The sequence below is a fragment of the Trichosurus vulpecula genome, chromosome 3 (assembly GCF_011100635.1).
Source record: "Trichosurus vulpecula isolate mTriVul1 chromosome 3, mTriVul1.pri, whole genome shotgun sequence".
Lineage (NCBI taxonomy): Eukaryota > Metazoa > Chordata > Mammalia > Diprotodontia > Phalangeridae > Trichosurus > Trichosurus vulpecula.
Window position 1 is genome coordinate 36,869,374 of NC_050575.1, and position 25,871 is coordinate 36,895,244.

Below are 25,871 nucleotides of genomic sequence, written 5' to 3' on the forward strand. Positions count from 1 at the left end.
GTGATTCATGGAGTGTTAAAAAAGAGTTTTTGTATCAGGAAGCAGATTAAGATTGTTCAAAGTGCTGTACAATTTCTAAAATGCAAGTCAGCCTCCTTTCTTCCTCCTATGAATTAATGTACTTAGATTTAGCTGTAAGTTTAGTTTTCCTTAGAAATTTAAGTGTCAGTGTAGACATTAGTAATATGGCTACTTAGGATATTAATGATGATGATAAAGATCATCACCATAATGTAACCAAATGCTGTTCACATACTTTTCGGAGCACTTAAACACGAATTATTGTATTTGATCTTTCCACAGCTGTCTTGTGAGGTTGGCAGGGTGGCTCTGTTTGTCTTCATTTTACAAATAGGAAATTAGCACTGAGAGGAATGAAATGATTGTCCAAGGTTATGCAGTGAGGAGTGGGGCTGGCCCTAGGATTTTAGGTCTTCTGAATCTTGTTAATGCTCTTTACATGTTATTCCCTTTCTCTCTGAAGAAACCTCTTGAAAGACATGTCATTTCTTCTTTGAAGACTCATTTAGTGCTGATGCCCTTGAACTTAGGATACTATGGCATTCAAACTACCATATAGTCTCCAGATCAAGTGGCTGAATTATGCAAGATCCTTTTGGGAGATGACTATAATTAGTTTTCATTTAAAGTCATCTGTGTAGTATCTTCAGAATTTAGTGGGCACTTTTTTTTTGTCTCAAACATTTCGTTTTAGAATTTTTAGCCTCTTTTTGAATGGGCTATTTGTTTTGTGTTTATTTTTCCCATTTTGAATTGGTAGATTCAAGTAAGATGAACGTTTCCATTTTTTCACTTTTGTTTAAAATGCATACGTATCTTCTATTTTACAGTTTGACTTTATTATGTCTCTACTGATGTCCTACTCTTATGCCTCATGGAGGCATGGGGGAGTCTGAATGACTATTCTAGTAAACTCTGAAAGATTGTAACTGAGAAAACTTTGAATAAGTCTTGTTGATGTACACAATAATCAAAACTTTTCTTCTCTAGCATCTGTAGAACCTCTCTTCTCCAGGGTTGTTGTGGAGTTCAGATGAGGTAATATGTATAAAGTGTTTTGAAAACCTTAAAGTGGTATGTGAATATCTGCTATTACTATTTATAGAAAATAAGTAGGTTTTTTTTAAGTTCATAATGATTTATTGTAGATGACTTGTAGAAAATGATACTCTCTTATCCTAATACTACTTGACTTGACGGCCATTTAATTTTATGAACTTATTTACAAGAATGTTAATTATTATTGTAGAAAATTTCTACTTTTAGTTGCTGTTAATTGAATGTACATTTACTCAATGATTCCTGTCCTTTAAGAACTTAAATGTTAATATTACATGTCATATGTTGTATATATTGATACCTGCTTTTTTGCTTAAATATATATATAATTAACAAGCAGTATCAGTATATACATGTGACATATATATGTACATATATCTACACACACTGATATACATGTATACTGATACTGCTTTGTTGATTAAGTATATGTAATCAACAAAGCAGTATATGTGTCTGTGTGTATAATATTTTTATCCATATCTATCTGTATATATATGGTATTTTTTTATCTCTTTGGTAGTTTTCATATAGGACATGTATTTATTTACAAAGCTTCTTTCTCCTTTTTTATTAGCAGAGCATTGGCAAAGTCTTCGTGGTTGGGCCTCTCCCAGTCCATTCTTCTGCATTAGAACTTTTATCTATTCCTGAACACCAGTCTGTCCTGACTGTATTTGCCTTCCCATTCTTCTTGCTCTCTTTTTCTTATCTTCTTCATCTCTGTCTTTTCTACCCTTTATTTTTTTTAGTCTCCCCTTACCTGATTTATATTGTACATTCTATTGAATTCGCTTTGATGGCTTTCTTTTGCCCTTTATCATTTCTTCTTCCCTTTTCCTCACCTGTTCATTCCTCTTATATACATTCAAATGTCCGGCTTCATTTTGTTGGCCCTGCAGTATGACATACTACAGGTTCAATTTAGAATGAATTTTGGTAGTAGTAGGATTTTGTGGTTGACAGTTTTTTTATTCAACTTTTGTTCAATTTTTACTCTTTTTAAATTTAGCATAATGCTCCAATTCCTCAAGGTGGACGTGGTGCTATCCAGTTTGTGACTCAGTACCAGCATTCAAGTGGGCAGAGACGTATCAGAGTAACCACAGTGGCTAGGAAGTAAGTTGGGTTCTTTTTTTTTGAGAGATTTAACTTAATAGCCTAAATTAATATGTTGATCATGCATGTCTCCAAGCTGACTTTCCATGCTTTGATGACCAGGCCTGGAATTAACAGTTTTTTTTGACAAACAGCTGACATGATAAGATTGCCTATTAGAAAGAACTCCAGTGAGCACTCTATCAATTTAAATTGAAATGCAAATACTTTTTTCTTCCTTTCTTGGAGAAGAAAATGTAAAATGGACTTGAAATTGTAATATAGAAAGATGCTTTTTATATTTGTAATTTTTTTAACTAAAAAAAGAAGTGTGGTCTCTGTCTTGAGAAGCCTTTAATTCATAGGTAACACACCTAAAAAAATTAGAGGAAAAGTTACAGGGTAGAATTTAGAAAGTGCATGCTGATTATATCCCATAAATTTCAATGTGGAAAGAATTCTAAACTTCAAGTTAAGGACCTGGATTTGAATCCTTGTTCTCTTACTTCATGCATGACGTTAGAACTAAGCAGCATAATGTTGTTGGATTTGGCTTCAGGGTTGTCAGCTCAGTGTCTGTGAGACAGCTAGGTGGCACAGTGGATAGAGACTCGGACCTGGGTCAGAAAGTCCTAAGTTCAAATCTGGCCTCAGACACAAGCTTTGTGACCCTAGGCAAGTCATTTAACTGCTCTCTGCTTCAGTTTCCTCATCCGTATAATGGGACAAGAGTAGCACCCATCTCCTAGGGTTGTCATGAAGATAAAACAAGATTCCTTTGCACTTTGGAAACCACAAAGTTCTGTTGTAAATGCTAGCAATAATAATGATGGCACTTTCTATAACCTGGGAAGATTTGGACTCGGTCTCTCTGGGCCTCAGTTTCCTCCTCCATGGAATGAGGAAGTTGGAGTAACTGGTGTTTCTAGCTTGCTTAAGGTCACAGATAAGGTTTTATGTCAGAGGCAAGACTGGAACCTGAATGAACTAGTTTGCTTCTGTGCAATCACACTGCTCTTCATCATTTTAAATAAATTTTGAATTACTTATATAGGATGGTCTTTAACCCATGCATTCATTATTGAACATAGCATTTTTTGTCTCTATTTAAGTCCACATTTTTAATTGTATTTGTTTTCTTGATGACTTTTTGCTTCATCCGTAAACGCGTTTAACATTTTTGCCACGTTGCGTTGATGGAGCTTCTTGGTATCCTAGGACAAAGTCACTTTTTTGGTTCATGCTTTATTTGAATTTGAAAAAAAAATATGTATATAATGTATTATATACATACATACATTTTCCCTACTTTTTCTGTTAATTTCTCTTCATCTGTTTATCAAATATAGTTTTTAACATTCTCCTGTCTGTTTGATAATTTGATAATTCTATTAATAAAATATTTAGCATATCCAGCTAATGGTGTGTTGAAATCAATCAACAAGTATTACACACTTATGTAACAGTAAGGCAACAAACACAATGTCAACGATAATCGTGAATATGCCTGTGTAGTTCTGTATCACAAGGTATGAGAGACTCTCCATAAAGAAGGTAAAAGAAGTATAACATTTATTCAGACACCAGAAAACCATATCCCGTAACCAAACGTTCAGCTCCCACAGCCAGTCATCCCACTTTATCACAACAACAAGGAACTTAAAACACCATATAACAGCCTGGAGCCTCAGCATCCCAAAACCTCTCTGACCCCCTGCTGGGGTCTTCCCCAAAACAAACTCTCACAGTACAGCTAAGTCAGCCTGTTCAGGTCTAACAATCAGGGCAGCGGCCATTAGCAGCCATTAATAGCCATAACATCTTTCTCTCTCCCTCAGCATTTCCTGTGACATAACTTCCTTTTCCTCTCAGGAGTCTCCTCCCACCACATGTGACTCAGGCTTCCTGTGATGTAAGCAGGTCACATGGCCTATTAATGGGTGGGAAAGATCTTCAAATCTCATTGCTACTACAACTTCCTATGTGCCAGACACTGCTAGAAGGTAGACATATAAATATGATTAATGAAACAATCCCTGCTCATAAAGAGCTTATATACCAATGGAAGAAACAACAAGGATGTATATAAGAATGTATAAAATATAAAGAAATTAAATATAAATAAATATGAAATAATTTAATACATGATAGATTGTGTTCAGTAGCCATTCTTTCCTCTTTCCTCTGTGTGACATTCTATTGTCCTCCAGTCTCCTGACACTTTCATCTCTTCTGGATCTTTTTTTTCTTGGTTTTCAAAATTATTCTTGATCCTCTGGCTCCAAGTTGGATATAGTCTCGGAGGGAAGGCACCATGATTAAAGAGGACCAGCGAAGGCTTCTTGCAGAAGATGGGACTTTAACTGACTCTTGAAGGAAGCCAGGAAAGCTAGGAAGTGGAGATGAGAAAGAAGAGAATTCTGGGCCAGTCCTGGGGACAGCCAGTGAAAATGCTCAGAGCCAAAAGATGGTGTGTTGGAACAGCAAGGAGGCCAGTAGCACTGGATTGCGAAGTGTATGAAGGGGATAGTAAGGTGTAAGAAGACTGGATACCTTCGTAATTAGGTTATTAAGGACTTTATAAGCCAAACAAAGGATTTATCTTAAAAGGTTAATAGGATAGCAACTGGTGGTGATTTAAAGGAAAAACATTCTATGTAGTACAAATGATGGGCAAAGGTCCTGAGGTAGAAAATCTTGAGTTCGTTAAGACATGTTGAATAAATCAGTTTTACTGGAGTGTATATGAAATTGTATATGGAGATGTATATGAAGACAGAAAGACTGGCTGGATTGAATAATAAGCCAGAGTTTCTTCTTTATTTGGTAGGCCATAGGAGATCCTTGAAAATAATTTTCCAAAATTTTCACTTATAAAATGTTCATTTCTCCTTTGCCAGTTTACTAGTACCATTTTCTCTTCCTTGTAGCTTTCCTCCTTCCTTTCCTAGGGCTATCTCATTATAATGAGAATACGTGGTAAAAATGTACCATATGCTACTAGAGATATTTTACCCGAAAACTTAAGATATCTTGTCCATAATTTTGGAAATTTAGCAGTGCTACAGTGAAATCGCTTTGTATGTGTTTTAACAAATTAATTATCTCTGTTAATCTTAAAATTGCAAAATAGAGCTGTTTCTGATAGTATTATTGAAATGATATTTACTTTCTTTTATTTCTCTGAACTAACCATTGATCAAATTACTAATGTAATAACAGAGCAACATTGTTGTGTTTCTTTTTGTCTTTAGCTGGGCAGATGCTCAAACCCAAATACAAAACATTGCTGCTTCTTTTGATCAGGAGGCAGCTGCCATTCTTATGGCCAGATTGGCAGTGTATAGGGCAGAGACAGAGGAAGGCCCAGATGTGCTCAGATGGCTGGACAGACAGCTCATTCGCTTGGTAAGAACAAAAATCACGTGCACTCTTAAATATTACAAAATATTTTTTGTAGAACTGAACAATTAGTTTATATTTCTCATGATGCTTACTGTGAAAAGTCGCCTCGAAATTGCTTAGTAGACACTGAAGCAGTTAAGATTGAGGAAGAATAATTCAGGAGAAAACATCATTAATAAGTCATAAATTGTACTTCTGCACTTACTGTCATAAGTAGTACAGTAATAACACAGTAAACTCTTGATCATTTAGAACCAGTTTTCAAGTTTTTAAGTCTGTCATTGCAAATATTACTTTCTGGTTTATGAAAAGCAACAACTCAAATGTCTTTTTGACATATCATCTTGTATTTATACCATATGTGTGTGTGTGTGTGTGTGTATGTGTATATGTGTGTGTTTATGCCTTAGATTTACTTTGTGATTTAAACACACAGACATACACACACACATATACCTATACACACATACGTGTGTGTGTGTGTGTGTGTGTGTATGTGTATTTATGTATGCTTGTATGTACGGGTCCTCTCCCTTGACAGATTGCAAAATTGTTGAGGGCAGGGACTCTTTAATTTTTGTCTGCGTATTTCTAGCACCTAGAACAGTTCCTGACATACAGATGTCCCCAAAGTCTTAGTGTAGTTTTAAGCTATTGGGGCCATATAAGTTCTTAATAAATACTTGTTTGTTAATTGATTGACTCAGGGACTCACCAGTGACAGTTATGACTAAGTATCCTAAATTAAAGCTTTGTGGTCTTGATACTCTGTGTTTATTTTTTCTTTTACTTCTTTCTCTTCTTCCATCTTCTTTGCCTGCAACTTCTCCCATATTTGTTGGCTGTCATGCCAGCAGCTTTTATTATCATCCCCAGCCAATGAAAATCTGGTTGGTATACCAGCTGGTTCTATTGAAGGAGAGTATAATCTTTAGGTCTTTTGTTCTTTTTCACAATTTTTTTCTTTGTCTACCCGTTCAGGGATTCTTTGTCATTAGAAACTTTAAAAAATGTTTTTGTTTATTAAAGCTCACCTTCCAGCCAAGTGAAACTAGGGGAAAATTCTTTGTAAAACTTTCTGACTTGCTTCTGTACTTCAGGTTTGTTTTGTTGGGCAAAATTTCCTTTGGCATTCTGTAATTGATGATTTTGTATCAGGCCAGTTCTTTGCTACTAGAAAAATGCTGAGGGATAGTAAGATGGCGCAGTGAATACAGCACAGGCCCTGGAGTCAGGAGGACCTGACACTTGACAGACTTACTAGCTGTTTGGCCTTGGGCAAGTCACTTAACCCCAATTGCCCTGCCTTCCCCTCTCCAAAAAAAAAAAAAAGAAAAATGCTGATATCACAGTTTTTATTTATATAGATTTTTTTGTACATGTAGGACCTTTCTGCCTTTCTTTGATTCCTTTGTGCTATATACCCAGGAGTGGGATCTTTGGTTAAAAGGGAGGGAATAGTTTAGTGGTGTTTTAGTATCAATCAAATCAATCCGTGAACAAATCTTTATTTCCTACAATGTACCAGGCACTGTGTAAAGTGATGAAAATACAAATATAAAAGTGAGATTGTCTCTGCCCGCAAGGAACTTTAAGAGGGAGAGACAGTATATGAATAGATCTGTAAATGCAAGACATACGTAAAACAAAAACAAAAAGTTAAGTATAATATAAATACAAATAATATAAAATATAAAATGATATAGAGTAATTAAAAATTATTAGCTAGGTGGGTTAGACTAGGTTAAATTCATTAATGTGTCTGTTTTTCCACACCGCATCCAACCCTCGCCTTTTTTATGAGCATCTTTGCCAATTTGATGAGTGTGAAGTGAAAACTCGCAGGTGGTTTAATTTTTATTTCTGTCTTTATTAGTAACTTAGAGCCTTCCTTCATCTAGTTGCATTTCTTCTTTTGAATACTATTCACATCATCTGACCAGACGTCAGTGTAGGAAATGATTGTTGTTCTGTTACGTTTGTATCATTCAGTATATATCTTGGATACATACCTTTGTTAGAAGTACTTGCTGTGAAGAATTTTTTTTTAGTCGACTGATTCTTCAGATTGTGATACAATAGATAAAAAGATAAGCAGATGGAAAAAAAGAAAGAATAATAATGATAATTATGTGCTTACTGTGTGCTGGGCACTACGTAAGCATTGGGGATATAAAATACAAGTCAGCAAGACATCATTTTCCCTCAAGGAGCTTACAGTCTAACGGGGAAGACAACACGTAAGGGGAGTTGGGGAAGAAGGGAGAACAGCATGGAGATATTTAGCGAATCCTGTTTCTAGGCAAGGTGAAGTGAAGACAGCATGCACTTATTCAGTATGTGCCAGGCATCACATTAAATGCTGGGGATGCAAAAAAATGACAAAAACAATCCCTGCCTTTCTGAAAAGGTTGGAGGGGCCAGGTTGTGAAGGACTTTAAAAGCCAAACTGAGGATTTATATTTGACTCTGGAGGTAGGAGAGAGTAATCGGGTTTTATTGAGTAGGGGAATGGAATGGCCTGATCTGCATTTCAGGAAGATCATATTGATGGCTGAGTGGAGGATGGGCAGGAGTGGGCGGGGAGACAGGGAAACCAGTTTGAAGGCGATTGCATTGGTCCAGGTGAGAAGTGATGAGGGTCTGTGCCTGGGTCATGACTGTGTCAAGAAAGAAAGGGACATATATGATGTTTAAGTATGTATTATGTATCTATTATGTGTACATGTATCTCTCTGTGTATATGTATATATAGTGAGTACATGTGTATGAACACCTGTATACACACATACATATGTACACACATACATACATGGTGAAGATAGAAAAGACAGGACTTGATAATGGATTAGATGAGATGTCAAGGATTGGGAGGATTGTGGTGCCCTCAGAAGTGATAAGGAAGTTTAGGAGACAGAAGCGTTTTTGAAGATAGATGTGAATTCAGTTTTGGAGGGATTGGGTTTAACATCAAAACTCAGCATGGTTACATAGATTCTGGTTGGGAGGAGACGAGAATAATAACCAAAGTAGAGGGTGCATGGGGTGATGGTGTGAAGAGTGAGCTGGAAAGTATTTGAAAGAGTTGGATTTGGAATCAGAAGACTTTGGTGCCCTTCAGCAGGTTATTTAAACTTCCTAGGCTTCAGTTTCCACCTTTATAAAATGGAGTTGAACTAGATGAACTCTAAAATCTTGTAGGACCCTAAATCCATGATCCAATGTTCTCAACACTTATTCTAGCTACATCAGTTTTGTTTGTGCAAAAACTTTTTTTGTTTTATGTGACCAGGATTGTCTACTTCATCTTGTATGATTATTTTTGTCACATGGTTAGTTAAGAATTTTTATCCTATTTTAAATATCGCTGTTCAGAGTTCCTGTTTCTGTTGTCCCATTTTTTATGATGTGAGTTTTTATTTCTTAGGACATTTGTCAGTTTGAGCTCATTGTCCTATGTGCCATAAGAAGTTAATCGAAGCCTAGTTTCTGACAATTTGCTTTCCAGTTTTGTCAGACGAGTAGTACTTACAACCACAGTGAGTGTTCATGGGTGATTGTTCTATCATATTCCCAGTGGGACATAGTAAAAGAATATTTGGGGAGAAAGGTTAAAAGTCCTAAACTAAGTGGTAAGTAATATTTCAATTTTACCCTGATGATTACTCTACCAGAGTCACAGACCATGTCATTCCCCTGCTCATTCCCCATTGTAAGTGATTCAGTACATACGGTTTCAGCAGTAACATTTTTTAGCAATGCCAGGAAGTACTTTACTAATTTAGATTTTATTTTATCCAGTGTCAGAAATTTGGAGAGTATCACAAAGATGATCCAAGTTCATTCAGATTTTCAGAAACCTTCTCCCTTTACCCACAGGTAAGAATAAAACAGATATACTTACTATAATTATTATAGAATTTCAGTTCCATTATTCCTTTGTGTTTGTTCCATTAATCTGAATCTGTAGTTCCCATTTAGTGGTTCAGCAAACCCTTGGGGGTTTGAGATAATGACCCATGGGATTTGTGCTTAAAAATCTTTAATGGCACTTTAAGCAGTAAATAACTGCCTAATTGTTTTATATATATTTTGTATGTATACAGTCACCCTTCCCCTAGAGGTTTGTAAGACTTTTTTGGTTGATGAAATGAAATGCTTTTGAATTGGGAAAAACGTTGGAAGGAATTTGTTCAATTGGTACTACAGAAATTCTCTTTATAATACAGTTGTATCAGATTACTTAAATAGAATATTTACCAGCTTCTCTTCAATAGTGAGATAGTAGATTGGCTATCTTATTTGAGTTATATTTTTTAATTATAGAAATTGTGCCTTTTTTATCATCACTGTGGTAAAGTTGTTTTGATTGCATTTTGTGGTCCACCAGTGCCACATTACATTCTAACCTGTAGCCTGAAACATTGGCCTGTCTTGAATTAGGCCTGACCTAGGTTATTTAATAAATACACTCTTTAGGAGAAGTTATGCTTTTGAGTAGAAAAAGATGATTTGAATTCTTTGACTTTTTTTTACTTTTTTTCGGTGGAGGTATTAATGAGTAGTAAAAAGGCCAAAAGACAGAAAACCTAAGAGAAGAAGAGAGGAAAAACAAAGCATATGGATAATCCACAGCCTAGGAAATTAGCCTTAGAATATCTTAGAATTGAGGGAGGAAATTCTATATATATTTTTGTTAATTCATATTATTTTATAGTGAATTTAATAATTTGTTACAGTCATAGTTTGATGTACTTATGTTATTATGAGAAAAGATGAGCAACATATTATTTAAAGTTATCCATTATGTTTTATTTTGTAGTTTATGTTCCATTTAAGAAGGTCTCCTTTCTTGCAAGTTTTTAACAACAGTCCTGATGAGAGTTCATATTATCGTCATCATTTTATGCGTCAAGATCTGACCCAGTCATTAATCATGATTCAGCCTATTCTCTATGCCTACTCTTTTAGTGGACCTCCAGAGGTAAGGAATAATGATGGCACTGTTCATGTTCCTCCTGTGGTAATAAGATTTGGAACTGGAAAGAATTCTAGAAAGTTTCTAGTTTAATTCTTAACATCATTTTTATTTGCTTATTTTAGTAGATGTCTTTTGAAAAGCAAAACAAAAGAGTAACTGAATGCTATTAAAAATAAAACTCTGGGGGGCAGCTAGGTGGCGCAGTGAGTAGAGCACCGGCCCTGGAGTCAGAAGGACCTGAGTTCAGATGTGGCCTCAGACACTTAACCGTGTACTAGCTGTGTGACCTTGGGCAAGTCACTTAACCCCAATTGCCCTGCCAAAAAGCAAAAATAAGTAAATAAATAAAACTTGTGTTCCATATAAAACACTTCTAAAATACTAGTCATATCTATGACTATATTGTAGTATAGCCATATTGTAGTAAGCATAGAATCATAAAATAATTTAACTGCAAGAGAGTTCAAGAGAAAATGTGATTGAATGCTGTTCCTTCATGCAAGTTAATAAGCAACCATTTATCTTGGAAAATTTGGTATTCTCTCTTAACGATTTAGTTTTCCCCTTAAAATCTCCAGATAAGATGGCGATTCTTGGGTAATCTTGGATAGCTTACTTCTACTTACTGGGCCTTAGTGTCCACATTTGTAAAAGGAAGGTTTTGGATTAGATCCTGACTTCTAGATATGATTCTTTGAATGCCTTATATTTAGCTAATGTTGTTTCTTATACAATATTTCCACATACATGGCATCATTTGATCCTCACAATAACTCTGATTTTGACAATGTTGCATTGACTATATATTCTCATTGTAGTTTCTAATAGTTGTTTTCATGAGTTCAGAAATTTTATACAAAACCAAATTAGAAAATCATTTTATGTCATGTAGGAAATCTGTACACAGTCTCGGAAAGATCTCTCTGCATAAGAGTAAGTTTGTTTTCTTCATTCCTTTTCTTTCCTGTCCTTTTTGTTTTTTTCATTTTTTTCCTTCATTTGTTTTCCCTTCACTTCAGCCTGTTCTTCTTGATAGCAGCAGCATCCTGGCAGATCGCATTCTTCTGATGGACACATTCTTCCAGATTTTGATTTATCATGGGGAGGTAAGATTTAATTAATTTCAAATTAGCACGTCTGCTTGTAGCAGAATATTTTATTAAAAAAAGTTTCTGGCCTCTGCGATATAAAACTGTAGATTTAGGTCTCCTTTATGATAAACTTTGACTTTCTTCTTATAATAATAATTTAAGATTTATATAAGAGTCTCTACCAGTTTTTTTAGATCACTTTTACTCCACCCATACATATGACCACATGTATAGTGGGAACAGTAAATGTGAAAACCAGATACTCATTTCTCACCAGTTGTACCCACTGCTATTGTGAGGGGATCAGTTTACCTTTTTTAAAGGGTAGTATTCACATTTAATTTTTTTCAAATAACCCTTGTGCCATTGCAAGAAGGTAGTTAGGTGGCTAATTTTTACTGCTCTGGAAATTCTCAGTACTTATGTAGGGTGAAGGTTTAGGTAGGAAATTGCCTCTTTAGATGTTTTTAGTGGTATAAGCAGGCCCTGATTCTACCTGATACTAAAGGTCTTGCTTAAAGGTATCTGTTTGAAGTGTAGTGTATCAGTCAGGATTTGTTAACTCTTTAACTGTTAACTTAATTACAGCTTCTAACTGCATTTTGTTTGATAAATAAAACTTTTGTAGTACTGATTGAGCCAAGAAGGGCTGTTTTGTCATTTTAGTTTCAGCTTTTTCTTAATGCAGCTTGGCAGTATGCTTAAAGAAGCATTAAATATGCAGTTGATAGTACTTTGTACTGCTTTTGATATTTCTACATGTAAAACTATATTGAGTGAACCTGGTTTTAGGGAGATTGATCTATCAAATTAAAGTATCTGATGGTAATGCTGTAAACTACCAAGGTGCATTTAACTCTGGTTGATTCACTAGGTTTGCATGGTATTTTGAATACTTGGAAAAAAGCTTATATTACAGTCATTTCTTGAAGACATTAGTAATGTAGCTAATTTTAAAAATTCCATTTTTGTTTTCTTATGTGAAATAATTTTTGCCCCAACAGATTCCTCCTAACCTGTTCCCCCCTAAACTAAATATATATTGGCTGGTAGTAGGGAGAGAAGAGAGAAATGGTGTGTTCTAGGGAAAACAGATAATACAGAACTGACAGATCAGTAGCTATTGGTGTGGTTCTCTGACAACTGGATCTCAATTAAGAAATCTAGTTAACTCTCAGCTCTGTAGATCATAGGTGTCAAACATGCAGCCTGCAACAGTCCTGAGTATATCCTGAATCAAATTAAAATGTAATTGGGAAATATTTAATAAAATAAATAAAAATGAAATAAAATCTAGATAATGCTAGTATGTGATTTTCTAAGTCAACATGTACCTTCAGAGATCCTTATATATGGCTTAGTGGCCCCCATTTCCATTTGAGTTTGATACCAATGCTATAGATGATCCTAACCTTAATCAGATTTGGCCTTTTGAACACCATTTTAAATCTTGATCATAGGCAAAGTGATCTTCAGGGACTTGAGGAGTTAGCTCTTTGCCAAGATGACAGTGAAAATGACATTCTTCATGGGGAGTATCAACCACTTGAGCATTTCTTTTATTAATTTTTTTTAAATCTCCACAGTCTACAAAATGCTAATTATTTGATAAAATTTTTCTAATAAAGCATTGGCTTGAAGTACCTGGGAAACCTCTCATAAAAGAATATTCTTTCCAAGTTAAGAATAAAGAAGTGGCCCTTCTGCAAAAGGCATTGAACTGGTATTATTTTAGTCTCACATATCACTTTAATCAGAGGGGAATGTTCGAAAAGGCTAGTCTGATTAGTTTTTTATTTTGTGCTTTTAAAAAAGCAGAAAAAAGAGAGAAGAAACTTAAGAACTTTCTATCTTCATTTAATCCATGAACTTTTATTTAATTTCATGGACTTTTCTGACAGTCTGGCGAGGCCTTTGAATGTATAAAACAAAATTCATAGAAATGTAAAGGAAACCAATTATGTTGAAATAGAATTGTCAGAATATGAAAAAACAAAAAAACAACTTCACAAATCCCAGGTTAAGAGCCCCAGTTTTTGGAACTGGACCTTCAAAATTTTACACTAGATAGATAAAAATGGTTTTATAAGCAGTAGGTAAATTTTTCCCATTATCTTTTCCAAAGTTGTTTCCCTTGAACACTCTCTTCTCCTTTAGAATACTTGATGCACCAGACATGGAAATGAAAATTTACCCCCTGTTTTTTAACTTAGACCATAGCACAGTGGCGCAAGTCAGGCTACCAAGACATGCCAGAATATGAAAATTTCCGCCATCTCCTGCAAGCTCCAGTAGATGACGCCCAAGAAATTCTCCATTCCAGGTTTCCAATGCCACGGTACATCGATACAGAACATGGAGGTAGCCAGGTAAATAGTTTTATTTTACAGATGTAGCTGTTCATAGCATAGAAATTTTCTTTTTTCAGTTAACAAAAATTTATTTTCTTTTCCTCTTCCTACCTTCATTGGGGGAAAAAAAAGAAAAAGAAAACCCTTGTAATAAAAGTATAGTCACGCAAACAAATTGGCACATTGGCCATGTCTGAAAACATATGTCTCATTCTGCATCTGGAATACAATAATTGTCTTTTTGGAGGTGGTTCATCATTCATCCTCTAGAACCATGGTTCTTTATGCATTTATCAGAGTTCTTAAATCTTCCAAAGTTTTCTTTACAGTAGTGGTGTTACATAAATTGTTCTCCTGGCTCTTATGACTTCTTCAGTTTATACATGTTTTCTCAGGTTTCTCTGAAACTATCTTTTTTGTAATTTCTTACAAAGCAGCAATATTCCATTATATTCTTATAACTTAATTTGTTTAGTCATTTCCCAGTTGAACAGTTTTGTTTCTACAAAAATAAAGATGTGCTGTAAATATCAGGCAGCTAGTTGGCTTAGTCTATAGTGTTGAATGTGGCACTGGAAAGACCTGAGTTCAATCCTAACTTGGACATTTACTAGCTGTGTAACTTTGGTCAAGTCACTTAACCCTTTTCAGCCTCAGTTTTTTTATCCGTTAAATGGGGATAGTAATAGCACCTGCCTCACAGGGATGTTACGTAGATCAAATGAGATAATTTCTATAAATTGCTTTGCAAACCTCAAGACACTCTCTATATAAGTGCTAGCTATCATCATCATCACCATTTCTTTAAAAATTTTAAACCTGATCCTTAAATGCTGAGTCACCTTGTTATTCCTTGGAATCCTTCTAATTCTAAGTTATCTAGACCTTAATTCCTGCATGTCTTCAAGCCCGAATTATAGGAATTGTCCTAATTACTTGGACTTTTCCAAGTCCACAATTTAGGTCCTGTTTGAATTAACCTGGACTTATTCCCATCCAAATTTTACTGAGTCCTGCTTGATCAGTAAAGGTTTAGCCTCATTTGCCTATGGGGAATCTGTCTAAAGTGCTAGGATACCAGGTTCAGCCCAAGAGAATTACTGAGTCGGTGTGCCACCTCTTGCTTGCTTTGATCCGACCAGGATAGTTACTCTTACTGTTGTCAATAACTAGAGACAAATCAAAGAGTCCCTTTCCTCTGGGTCACAGTGTTGGCTGACCACCCATTGAGCTATCTAGACATTTGATCATTCTGACCTGCTTCCAGACCCCTGTAAGTGTCTAGTGGTCAGTTACTCTTACATCTGGTCAGCAAAGTTAAAAGTATTCTGAGTTTGTCTCAGGTATTGCTGTCTAACATAATTAATGTAAGGTGTGGGAACTGACACAGGGCAACTTTCCTCACTTTCCAGATAGGAGCTGATTTAACTTTTATAAACTCTTTGCAACTCAGAAGCCCCTACCCTAGGAACAGTGAGAAAACTAGACCAAGTAGGATACCACCAGGCCTAAAATTCTTTAAATCCTTTTAGGAAACCTGGTCCACCAGTAACTCTGTGGACTCTCTTTTAGTAAACACTTTGTGGGGTCATTACTGAGCTCAGTTAAGCCAAAACAGTGAGCAGTGACGTAAAATTGATCTCAACTCAGTGGCCCATCACTCAGAAAAAAAAAAACAAAAAACTTTGCACTTCCTAATTCCTAAAAAAGAACCCCTTAAATACCTTCTCTCCCCTTCTGAAGTGATCTGTCTGTTTAGGAAACAGAAACCTTGTTCTGCAGAATACAGAGCTGGTGAGCATTACAGATCACAGTGAAATATTTAAAAATTGGGGATTAAAACTACTACTGATTGGCAGATCAGAATTGTTCATAGCTTATTAAAGCATCTAGATGATCGCTCTAATTTTGAGAAGTTGGTTAGAGTCTGGATCTAAGCTTATTTCTATGAGAATAGGGAGTTTTTCTTTCTTTAGTATTTTATTTTTTCAATTACATGGAAAGACAATTTTTAACATTCATTTAAAAATTTTTTTTGAGTTCCAAATTTTTCTTCCTCCTCCTCCTTCCCTACAATGGTAAGCAATTTGATATGGGTTATATGTGTGCAGTCATGTAAAACATATTTCTGGATTATTACTGCTGTGAAAGAAGAAACAGACCAAAAGGAAAAAAAAACACAAAAAATAAGGTGAAAATAGCATGCTTCGACGCATTCAGCCTCCATCAGTTCTTTCTCTGGATATGGATAGCATTTTCTTTCTTAGGATTGTCTTTGATATTGCTGAGAAGAGTTAAGTCATTCACAGTTGTTCATCGCAAAATGTTGCTGTTACTATGTATAATAGAACAGGGAATTTTTTCATGAATGGTCTCTATTATCTCAGTAAAATAAGCAGTAGGGAAAGTTGTATGTGCAGGAAGGAAGAGGGGATAGCGTTGGAGGCTTGAAGAAAGAAGAGAAGGTTGGAACACATCCTGTGGAGAGGGAAATAGAGAGTCCTTCAGAGAAGGAAGAATAAAAGGGTTGCTGAGCTGCAGTTAGAGCTCAGTTGAGATTAGCTAATGTAACTTTGTAGTGTATTCTGTTGGTAAAATTTTGTGATTCTTCTAGCAACCCTCCAATAAGAGCAGAAAAACAGATGATGTGGTAAGTCAAGGCAGGGCTTTGCCAAGGCTTGAGTGATGATTGCACAAAGATGTAAGGCTGTCAGAGTAACTGAACTGGTTAACCATTGGGGCAGAAAATGAATTTGGTATTATTTGGACTGAGAGAGTTGGGAGAAGGGCATGCCTAGAGATTAGTGTGAGGACAGATAGTAGGTTTAGGAAGGGTAAGACTGAGGGAGATTTGGAAGGACAGGAGTTTGTGATCTGACAGAGGAATTTCAGAGTTTTAGATTATGAAGATAGAACTTCTGTAGAAGGTAGAAGGTAGGGGTGGTGTGTGTAGGCTTTAGATCAATTGAAGAAAAAGTCCTTGATTAATGTAAACATCTTCGAAAATTGGTGGATAAACTAGAGTGACGTTGCCTAGGAAGAGTATTTGGACTGGTTGAGCAACATGGTTATGCCCTGCGGGGCTTGTGTGAAACCAGGGGGCTAGTTTGCATTAGGGATTTGAGTGCCTGCAGCAGAGGAAAGATTGCTGCTCCTGAGAAAGAATCGATTGAGGAGAGGAAAGCTAACACCTCAGCTCCTACCTTCTGGACTAGAGGAGGATGTAGTGAACTTTGCAGGAGCAATGAGAAGTGGGCTTAAGTGAGTTTGAAGAGCGCTTGTGGTAATGAGGTAACATGGACTCTCCTTTGTAGGGCACTTATGAAGTTCTCCTTCTGTATAATAAAGCATTTCTGTTAGGCTGCTTGGAGAGCTTTGAATCTTCCTTTGCTCATCATGTTCAGTGTGCCCTCAGCTCCTAGTGCAGATATTGCCACCCAGTGCTCCTGTCCCAGGACATTGCCAGGATGCTGATGAAAAGTCCAAATCCTCTGAAGCTCTCTAGATCTCTCCCTTGACTGCTATTAGGTAGTAATTATAATAATAATAGCCAACATTGATAAAGTGCTTTAAGATTTACAAAGTAGGGGCAGCTAGGTGGCACAGTGAATGGAGCATTGGGCCCTGGAGTCAGGAGGACCTGAGTTCATATTTGACCTCAGACATTTAACATTAGCTGTGTGACCTTGGGCAAGTCACTTAACCCCCTAATTTTCTCACCTTCCCCCCCCCCAAAAAAAAAGATTTACAGAGTGCCTTATATATGTTAACCCAAAACCAAGGCCAAGAGAGGGGCCCAGAATTGCATAGCTAGTAAAGTGTCTGAGGCAGGATTTGAACTCATGAGGACGAATCTTCCTGATTCCAAGCCCAGTTCTCTACCCACCGCATCACCTAGCTGCTGCTGTCGTTGCTTGTCCTTTATTCTTGAAGAGGGCCGTTAAGGAGGTGATGTCGTGACTTGAAGCGAATTGGATTTAAGTGAGGGAGGACAGTGCGGAGTCACCAGCCTCACTCTGTCCTTCAGAACCATCTGTGTCCCTTGGCAGGACATAGATCAGGAAGACTGGAGATGGCCTGGGACTCAGTGGGAGACCTTGGCCCTTTTCAGTTTTTTCCCAGGTCTCAGTTTGACTGAGGCAATGCCCATTCAGTGATTAAGGCTAAGTAAGATATGAGGCAATGAATGGCCTCTTTTACCTAGAAAATAAAATCAATCTGGGAAGTGAAGACCCTCAGTTTCTGGCCAAAATGGAAACAATTGCTATTTACACTCCCTCTGAGCCACTGGGGCCCAAAGACCAAGTGAGCTGCTGTTTGTCTACTGAAGAAGAACAAAATCTCTTCTCATCTTCCAGTTGAATGGCAAGTTTCTTGATAGTTAAGTGTTGGCCCTTTTAAAGGAGTGGCAAATTCAAGGCAGTTCAGCCTTGTTAACAATACTGCCCTTTCAGTCCAACCACGTGACCGTTATTGTTCCCTTTCTGAGACTTCTTGTTCTGGTGGGAGCCAAGTAAGTGAGTGAAGTATGCATTATTATGTCCCCCTCCAGACAGGTAAGAGATAATTAGATGTCAGGTGATATTTTAAAAATGACATTACCAAGCATGGCTAAACCATCATGCTTTCGACAGTTTTAAGCTTCTGATAATATTTTAGACTAGTACTGATTCTTTCCTAATTGGACAACACATTTTTTGACATAAGAGATATTCTTTGTAACTGTACATATATTTGATTTTGGGGGAAGAAAATATTTGGGGAATGGAAAATACTTGTAAATGTTAAAGTGATCTTGAGCTCACAGTATTATTGATTGTCACTAAAGCAACTAAAAATAACCCCTCAAGAAAATCTTTTAAGGAAAATTATCCTAGGCAGTGTCACAATGTACTAACATCTTTTAAAAAACTAAGAATTTTTTGTTTGATGACATTTTTTCATCTTTGTTTGAAAGGCACGGTTCCTGCTTTCAAAAGTCAATCCTTCACAGACGCATAACAATATGTATGCTTGGGGACAGGTAAGTGTAAATAACATATCTTTTAAAAATATCTTGTATGTACATTATTTTTTAGTATTTTATTTTTAATTAATTTTTAACATTTAGTTTTTTAAAATGTTGAGTTCCAAATTCTCTCCGTTCTGTTCCTCTCTCAAGAAATATGATATCAATTATACATGTGAAGTCATGCAAAACATATTTCCATATTTGCAAGGTTGCAAAGAAAAAACCCAATAAAAACAAGAAACATAAAAAGGAGAAAAAGTATCCTTCAATCTGTGTTCAGAGTTCTGCAGTTTTTTCTCTGGAGGTGCATAGCATTTTTCATCGTGGGTTCTTTGGAATTGTCTTGGATCATTGTATTAATCAGAGTAGCTAATCTTTCACATTTGATCATCCTTAAAATATTGCTGTTAATGTGTACAATGGTCCCATGGTTCTGCTCATTTCAGTGTGTGTGAATTCATGTAGGGCTTCCCAGGTTTTTCTGAAAGCATCCTACTAATCATTTCTTATAGCACAGTAGTATTGCACCACAATCATATGCCACAACTTATTCAGCCATTCCCCAACTGATGGGTATCCTCTCTATTTCCACTTCTTTGCCTTCATTAAAAAAGCTGCTATAAATATTGTTGTACAGGCAGGTCCTCCCCCCTCCCTTTTTTTTTTTTTAAATCTCTTCGGGATACAGACCTGGTCATGGTATTGCTGGATCAAAAGGTATGCCCAGTTTTACAGCCCTTTGGACATAGTTTCAAATCGTTATCCAGATTGGTTGGATCAGTTCACAACTCTACAAATACTTCATTAGTGTACCTAGTAAGTAGCTTATCTTGAAAATGATTTTTTTGTATGTTTATACGGTTTCTTTTTTATGGTAAGAGTACATCCTTTCTTTTCCCCTTCCCACACTCTCCCCTCATGTCCCCTCTTTTTAAATATGTTAATATGAATGATACCTACATTAGAAGAAATATGAAAAAAATTAGAAAACATGATTAGTTTTTAGCACAACCATAAAAATGGAGAATTGTTTAGGATAAACAGATGGAACTTTAGTCAGACAAGTATGGGGTAGCATACATTGGGGGGAAATGAGACATTATAAATACAACCTAAAGAATAACTGACTAGTATAACTAGTCCTGGGGCTTGAGAAAGAACAAGACAGTCTGGTCAGGAGAGGCGAGGGTGCATAATTATCAGGCTTGGCTAAGCAGACACTCTCTATCTAGGTAGATGTCTGAAGGCCACTGAGATTGAATTGGTATCACTTGTCTACTCAAGTTACTTTGGTCAAGTCAGTGGTCGCTCTCCACTGGACTGTCAAAGTTTATTTTCTGATACTTGGCATTTGTGAGTTTTTTAATGTCTGTTTTATTTCTCTGAGGGGAATATAAACTTCTGTAAAGACATGTATGAAACAAAGTCTAAAACTTTTTGTATTCTAAGTACCTAGAATGGTGCCTTACACATAGTAGTCACTCATTTAATGTTTCTTACTGATGCACTCAACAAGCTTCAAGGGAATCAGGGCTAAAGGCAGGGAGGAAAAGGTAGAGACTGTAGATTCCAGTAGGTAAGTTGAATCTGAGGTATTGAAGTCCAGCTATGGAAAATACAATGTTGTGTCAGAAAGGAAGGGGCACTAATAGGAATGCATTTAGTAATAATCTTTCATCATTATTTCATGGATAAGATTAACCAGGTATCCATTTTTCTTAAGTGCTAAATGAGAGAGAATGGGTTTAAACTGGAACAAAGTTTAGTTCAGCTGTTAGGGAGAAGTTTTTTTGGTTGTTAAATAAGATAATGAGTTTTAATAGAGAAGGTTTTCCTGAAAGTCTTTTAAAATAGAACAGTTGATTGCTTTTGACAGTTTTCAGGGGTGGGGAACCTGCGGCCTTGAGGCCACATGTGTCCCTCTAGGTCCTCAAGTGTAGTCCTTTGACTGAATCCAAACTTCACAGAACAAATCCCCTTAATAAAAGAATTCGTTCTGTAAAACTTGGACTCAGTCAAAAGGCCTCCGCAAGGACGTAGAAGGCCACATGTGGCCTCGAGGCCACAGGTTCCCCATCCCTGTTTTATATACTATTTCCAGCTACAAGAATATACTTAGCTGGCTTTTAAGGTCCTCTCTGGCATATGATACAGTGAGAGAATTATGCTTGTCGTACTGTTTTAGGTAGGAGAATGTTTCATACTGCCTTTTAAAAAACGATATCTATTGAAAATGTCACCTTTTATAACAGAATTATCTTATTTTGGTAGTCAAGTTAACTGGAACTTACAGCATTGGGAATCTGATATTCAATCTGTAATCATTGAATCAAATAACATAACTATCTTTTGCGAAAGGGATGAAGTAAAAATTGCATGTCAGCTTTGCATACATTTATAATCTCTTCTATAAAATCCCCATCAGTGAAATGGAGATAATGATAGCATCTACATTTGTTTGAGAGGATTGAATGAGGTAAAGAAAGCGCTATTTAAATATGAACAATTACCACTGGGTAATTTTGAAATTTAAAATTCTAATTATTATCTACTATTGGCCTATAGAGGGCACTGACATGACAGTGATCCTGTGGTAGTATGTAGTGTGCTGGTGATATCACGGTGTTTTAAAAACTACATGGCTTTAGGCTTCTTTTTTTCGTATGGCAATACGCAGCATGCTATGCTTTATAAGTGATCTTGCTAAATTTTTTTTTTAAATTGACCTTTGTTCTTAAGCCTATTTAACAAGAAGAGAAAAATGAATTTCTCTTTTATTTATGAAATAAGAGTCTAATATTGGCATGGACATTCTTAGAATGGGATATTTAAAATAAATGGGAAAAATCCATGGCTCTACACTTGCCTTGTCCAGGTGGCAACATGAATAAATCTGGGAGCATGGTGAGATTTGTGGAGAAAGGAAGAAAAATGTGTAATAGTATAATATGTATTTTGTGTGTGTGTGTGTGTATACAGTATATGTATAATAGGAAAAGCAAAAGAAAAGCAAGAGAAGAATGATGTGAAGGACTACCATCAGTTATTTCCAAGTCATTGACTCTCAAACCATATTTTGGAGAATATTGTTTCAACTATTTTATGTAATGTTATTTTGTGTGAAGCTGATTTTGGTGACTTCTTTGTATTTTGTGTAGAATAAAGAAAATTAACATCACCGTTATAAAATATATTTTTACAAATTTGAGTCACATGAAATCATTCAAGTTTTTATATATTATATGTATGTATGAAATTCTATGAAATGAAATGGTCATAATACTGATTTTCATTCATTTAGATAGCAGCATAGCAATGTCTAAGTGTCAGATTGGAAGCATAAGAGGAATAAATTTTAATTCCAGGTTCTAGCCATGATGTTGCTGTTACCCTTTAATAATTATTATGAGGGAGTTATAATAGATGACCTCTAAGGTCCTTTCCAGTTCTGTGGTTCTCTAATGCTTTAGAATGTCATGAAAAGAAACCATAGCTCACACTATTCAATATAGATTAACATAGAAAATGGACAAATGTAACAGTGGGAGGACTTCTTAAAGAAAGGAATTCTTCCTGCTCTCCTCTTGTCCTCCCCACCTTCCCTCCATGAAGAGGTCTTTTATATACTATTTTTAAAAGTACTTAGTTTCTATTTTTGTTACCTTGCAGTTGGGCTTTTCTTTTCAGCCTTGATGTAGAACTGTATTACAGCCTACAGTAGCACTGTCCACATTTATCAGCCTACTAACAAGGATGGAGATGAGGAAAATCTCAAGGACTATGATTCCTACTTGCTTTTAATAGAAGGGAGGCCAGTTTCTAAGATGGAATTACTCACGTCAAAAAATAGTCTGTATAGTTAATAGAAATAATCTAAATAACTTAGGTGGTATGAAATTATTTTTAAAATGATTGTTCATATATTAAAAGCTCATTTTTTATGAAATGTGTTGTATGTGTCTGTTTCCAAGACTTGAATGATTCTGTTCTATCAAAATGGCTTTAAAAATTTAAATTAGAAATTTCAGTATTATTGAAAAGGGTATTTTTGAAAAATTAGGGAGATCAAACATGATAATGTGCCTTTCCTCTTTAATAATTTCTAAATCATTAAATGTTTTCAATCTCAGAAGCTCAGTACTGAAATAGATCTTGTGATCTTCTTGATGTGAATATTCCCTCCAGTGATCCAGATGGATAGATTATCCATGCCTGCACTTCTGTGAAATTCTTGCCTGTATCCTCCCATAAATCCTTCCTTCACAGGGTGTCTACCTCACTATGACTTTCTCCTGGTATTGCAAACATCATTGCTTAACCCTTTCTTTTGATACATGAGCAGTCCATCTGCCTTCTCATTGAAACATTTCTTTGATGCTATGCTTTACTCCATGCCTGCTTAATCCTCTGTTATGATTTATGATAGCCCTTTGGGTGATTCTCATTTTTAGTTTTCACTGTTCAATGACTTTCAGCCATACTGCGAATCCTGTAAGCGCTATTTATAAAAAGAAACTCGACATTACTGATTAGATATTGATTTCATTTCATAAATTTTATTTTAAAAAATCATTTAAATATGATTTTACTGTAACAATAAGTAATAAAATCTTTGTACATTGACTACTTAACAGTGATGATAATAGCAATAATAAATTCAGGTTGTTTATAAGAAGGAAAGTAATTCACTTAAACACAGCAGGCATTTTTAAAGTGTTTACTCTGTGATTGGCCCCACCTCCAAAGAGCTTATGTCCTGCTGCAGTTCAACAAAGACCTCTGAAAACTATTTGTTGCACAGATTTTTTTGGAAAACATGACAAAAGAAAGAAAATTGACAAATATTTTCTTAGTGTATTCAATTCAAAGTTCTATCTAGCAGTTGCTTTAAGTCCACAAAAAGGACTTAGTTTTGAGAGATTTCTATTTGAAATAATTAGGTAAATATTCTCTGAGAAGGGTTTTAAAATATTATGAATTAGATTATTCCACTTCTTTAAAGATTGGGATGGGATCTGGAAAAAGTGGTGCTTAAAAATATGTCATTGAATATAGTGATCATTTTTAAGTTGGACTTTCTCAAACACTATCTTTTTCTGGAACCATAGTGACTTCATTTTTCTTTTTTTGGTAGGAATCGGGAGCACCTATTCTCACAGATGATGTTAGTTTACAAGTCTTTATGGATCATCTAAAGAAACTTGCTGTGTCAAGTGCTGCTTGAAGCTGCTGAACATATCCGAGGATGCAAAATATGAAGTGATAGTTCAATGTCATTTCTTCCCCTTTCCAGTTTCTTTGAACCAAGAGAGAACTCTTGTGTCCTTAGATTGGATCATTATGATTTATGAGACAGTTCATGGAGGGGAGAGTTCCTTTTTATATATTATGTTGGAGTTTAATTAGAGCAATAAGAACAAATTTACTTTGCTTGCCACAGTGTTATAACCAATTTTAGAGATTTAAAATCTTTGTAACTTGATTTTTTAAAGGTTGAAAATATAATTTTGCCTTGAATTATAGAGCTATGACCCATGGTACATGGCAGACAAATCCAAAGTATAACTGAGTTACGGATGACCTCATGAAAACTTTTGTGTTTCTTAGATTTTCACAAAAGGTGAACAAAAACAAATTAAGACCTTGAACTTTTCCGTCAACTCATTGAATATATATTTGCAATAATGTGTATTTTGTGTCTAGTTTGCTTTCTGCTAAATCAATGGGTCTACTTTTAAAATAGCCTGTTTTGGAATTATTTAATTTTGTGTGTGTTGTATAATTTTTTGATAATTGTTTTTTGCTTTTTAAAATATGAACAAAAATTGTTAGTAAAAAGTAACCTTTGCAGCAACTACCCACAAAAAGCACATGGAACTCCCACAAAAAGCACATGGAACTCCCACAAAGCATTCTTCCTTGGGATTAAACACTACATAAACATTTGAAAAAGTAGGAGGTTAAGAAATAAGCCACTTTTAGACTGGACGTGGGCAAACAATCCGTGACTGTTATAGCTAGATTAACCAAACTTAGTTTTGACCCCATAGTCCATGGTTTTCTATGTTTTTCATATGTAAAATTTTATTTTTATTATAGTCTTTACTATTTTAATGCTGTTGTGGAAGTTTACACCTATTCTTTGTTTCCACTTCATTTATATGATAAATTCATTGAGGTTGTCTTTTTGTTGAAACAGTATTGTATGGCATTTTACTTAATTACAATGTCTGGTTCAGCTGGGGTCTATCCCAATTTATAAATTAATATTCATCTTACCAACTAAAGTTTACTTGTAGTAAATAAGTTTGAATTACTAAATCCAGATGAGTTTCAGCAATGAATTTGAATTTGCTGTGTCAAATAAAGATTGTGTAATGTCAAATGTTTAGAAAGGCAATTTTGATGGCTACACTTGTATGAACCTGGTTGTATTTCAGTAAGATAGGGTTTTTGTTTTTTGTTTTTTTCTGGTTATATATTCTGTAAACTCTGATAAAAACAATTGCTCTCTTCCAGTTTGTTTCAAAGATACTGAGCTCCTTTGAATCTGAAAATCAGTAAATATGTATTTCTCTTTCCTTTTCTCTCTCTGCCGTTTCCTCTTCCCCTCTTTCCTCTTCTTTCTCCTCTTTCCTCACTTCCCCTTACTTGGTGTCTGTTAGTTTGATATCAGGTAAAGGCTAAAATGATGCGCAGTCCAAATTAAGAAACAGTGTTAATAGCATTCATTTTTAGTTTAAAGAAATTAATGCTTAGATGTTTGCAATCTTGAAATATTGATTCGGTTGACTTTTATTGCTCACAAACTATACATTTTTAATTTGTCTGAGACTCTTAAGTAGCCTACATTT

The 25,871-nt window shown here is 35.5% G+C and overlaps 1 protein-coding gene across 1 annotated transcript in view; it reads left to right on the plus strand.

Annotated features, from left to right (window-relative positions):
* The window catches only part of SEC23A (Sec23 homolog A, COPII coat complex component), a 65,979-nt gene extending 40,444 nt beyond the window's left edge, over positions 1-25,535 (plus strand). Inside the window, exons 13-20 of the mRNA XM_036749419.1 lie at positions 2,093-2,199; positions 5,433-5,586; positions 9,385-9,462; positions 10,406-10,567; positions 11,584-11,670; positions 13,869-14,024; positions 18,964-19,029; positions 24,152-25,535. Coding sequence (XP_036605314.1) covers positions 2,093-2,199; positions 5,433-5,586; positions 9,385-9,462; positions 10,406-10,567; positions 11,584-11,670; positions 13,869-14,024; positions 18,964-19,029; positions 24,152-24,241 — 900 coding nt within the window. The 3' untranslated portion in view covers positions 24,242-25,535. The remainder of the gene's footprint in view (positions 1-2,092; positions 2,200-5,432; positions 5,587-9,384; positions 9,463-10,405; positions 10,568-11,583; positions 11,671-13,868; positions 14,025-18,963; positions 19,030-24,151) is intronic.
* Positions 25,536-25,871: the final 336 nt, after the last annotated feature.